Raw genomic sequence first — 2,357 nt, 5'->3', positions numbered from 1 at the left:
TGTCCAGCTTTAACATCGGTATCGATATCGGTTATCGGCTACATGAGTTTTAAAATATCGGCATATCGGATATCGGCCAAAATCCCAATATCATGCATCCCTAATGTAAACAGAGTTTTATTGGGCCCCCAAGAACTAGGGGCCCTAGGCAACTGCCTAGTATTGCCTAATGGTAAATCTCCCCCTTCAGACCAGGACAGGAGGAAATTACTTTAAAAATAGTCTATTTTCTCACCTCTGATATCACTTGGATGAATTGTTTGTGTGACCAAACTTATTTCAACATGTTTTTTTCTGTTTTCCAGGGGAAAGTTTTTGAGAAAAAAACACACAAAGTGAAGCAGCAGAAATTTTTGGAAAACAAGAGGATGAAAATCGTGGTCGCCGCCGTGGGAGTGGGGATCGGACTCATCATTGTGGGAATTATAATCTATTTCTCCGCGTAAGAATGAATGATCCGAAGCTGCTCGACAGCTGAAAACAAAAAGGAATTGAGCTGAAGGACAGTTAAACGAGTGGAGGTCCAGGAAACGACCAGCTCTCTGACTGGGACTGCTGCAAAATATGTGATATTATTAGGCTATAAGATATCTAAGGAAACGTCCCCCCCCTCCTTCATATCTTCTCTTGATGTGGTACAATTCATCGCTTGCTTGGATTTTCATCCCAGTTTAAACTTTCCACACATGTCTTTGCAGACAATCGAAGCCTCCTGCTCTTTCTTTGAATTGTTTTAGGAGGGATTCAGCAGAACTCTGAGGCGGCCATATTTTTGTGCATGTTGTGCAAATGAAAAGGAGGACGTCTGATGTTAAAGTTCAGCTGTTAAAAAAATGCTTTCATATTAAATATCCCTTTTCTTTGATCTATGGCTACGTTTATTTTCAGTTTCTGATTTTAAAGAAATATCTTTAATATAAATGTTGGTTATAATAGTCAAATTAGGATTGTATTTCTATGTAAAGATTTTTATAAAATGTATAATTGAAAAGAATTGGGATAAACAGCACCTCCTGGTGGCTGATGTTGGTAAACATAAATAAAGCCTGAAGTCATGACCATAAAACTTTCTGTTTGGTGCCAAGCAAACATGTCGGTCTCTTTACTGATATTCTTATGAGGAAATGTCAAATATGCTCAAAGCTGAAAGATTCTGGATTAGAAAGTTCAACAAAGTGGGAAATTCTCGGCTCGGTCTGATAGCTCATGCTGCGGAGAGAGCTGCAGTGCCTGTATTGGTGGGATTAAACGTGTTTATGTTGTTCCTGTGAAGATCAGATCTGTTTCTGCTTACAGAGTAAAAAAAAAAAAAAAAGACTGTTTATGTCCTGCATGGTCATGGAGCTGACAGCAAACATTGGTTTATGTTTCCTGTTGAAACAACGACCCTGTTGATGAAGTTAGACGTGTTTTCCAACTAAAAGTAAAAAAAAAAACAATCCACTGGACACTCTACTAATTCAGTGAAAGGATGGAGTCGGAGTAAAAACAAATCCCTGCCCATGAGAACGCCCGTGGCTGGAAGTTGGAGGACATTTAGCTGCCATTCGGTGGCTTTTGGCTGGGAAGCGCCATTTTGAATTGCTGCTACTGTAGTCCCAGTTTATAGCTGGTATAATCTTTTTGTGACAAAACTTGCTGGCAGCGTTATGCAAGCTCTGCCCTGGTGGTAGCATCATTCTGTAGCACTCTCCTCTCTGCTAGAGGTGGACGGATCGATCTTAGGATCGATACTTACGCTGGTATTGATATTGGACAATATTCGTTTAATAAGATTGATAATTTATATTCTCTCCTCCATGCACTAACTGCAGCAGATTCACCAGTCTCCCCAGTCTGTGTTACAGTGCTTTACTCTTCCCCCCTCCCCTCTGATCACCGGCTTAGTGCGCAGGCTCAGGCCCGGAGAGGGAACGAAGCACCTTCTGGCTATTCTAATGCGGTAAATGAAACAACGGCAAGCTGTATGGTTTGTAAAAAGCTGGTTAAATGCAGTGAAAACACGACAAGTTTGTATAAGCACATGAAAAACCATGAGCAAGAAAACATCGAGCTACCAGAACAGAGAGAGGAGATGAAACTTTGCTCATTGCCTGGACAGACCCTCGACCCCCAGACAGATGTCGCTGATAGAGGCGTTTCAGACCTCCAGAGAATATCCAGGTACAGTGGGGAGAACAAGTATTTGATACACTGTTGATTTTTCAGGTTTTCCCACTTGCAAAGCTTGTAGAAGACTTTTATCATAGGTACTCTTCAACTGTGAGTGATGGAATCTAAAACAAAAATCCAGAAAAATACAATGTATGATTTTTAAATAATTAATTTCCATTTTATTGTGTGAATTGTGGCTCTCA

General features: G+C 40.5%; 1 protein-coding gene across 1 annotated transcript in view; it reads left to right on the top strand.

Annotated features, from left to right (window-relative positions):
* Window positions 1-1,216, top strand: part of LOC107099988 (vesicle-associated membrane protein 727-like) — a 13,056-nt gene extending 11,840 nt beyond the window's left edge. Inside the window, exon 3 of the mRNA XM_015398331.1 lies at window positions 306-1,216. Coding sequence (XP_015253817.1) covers window positions 306-446 — 141 coding nt within the window. The 3' untranslated portion in view covers window positions 447-1,216. The remainder of the gene's footprint in view (window positions 1-305) is intronic.
* The last annotated feature ends 1,141 nt before the right edge of the window (window positions 1,217-2,357 follow it).

This window comes from Cyprinodon variegatus, unplaced genomic scaffold (genome assembly GCF_000732505.1).
Source record: "Cyprinodon variegatus isolate N-32 unplaced genomic scaffold, C_variegatus-1.0 Scaffold927, whole genome shotgun sequence".
Classification (NCBI taxonomy): domain Eukaryota; kingdom Metazoa; phylum Chordata; class Actinopteri; order Cyprinodontiformes; family Cyprinodontidae; genus Cyprinodon; species Cyprinodon variegatus.
The sequence above is the reverse complement of the archived record's forward strand: the minus strand, read 5'-3'. Positions and strand labels throughout refer to the sequence as shown.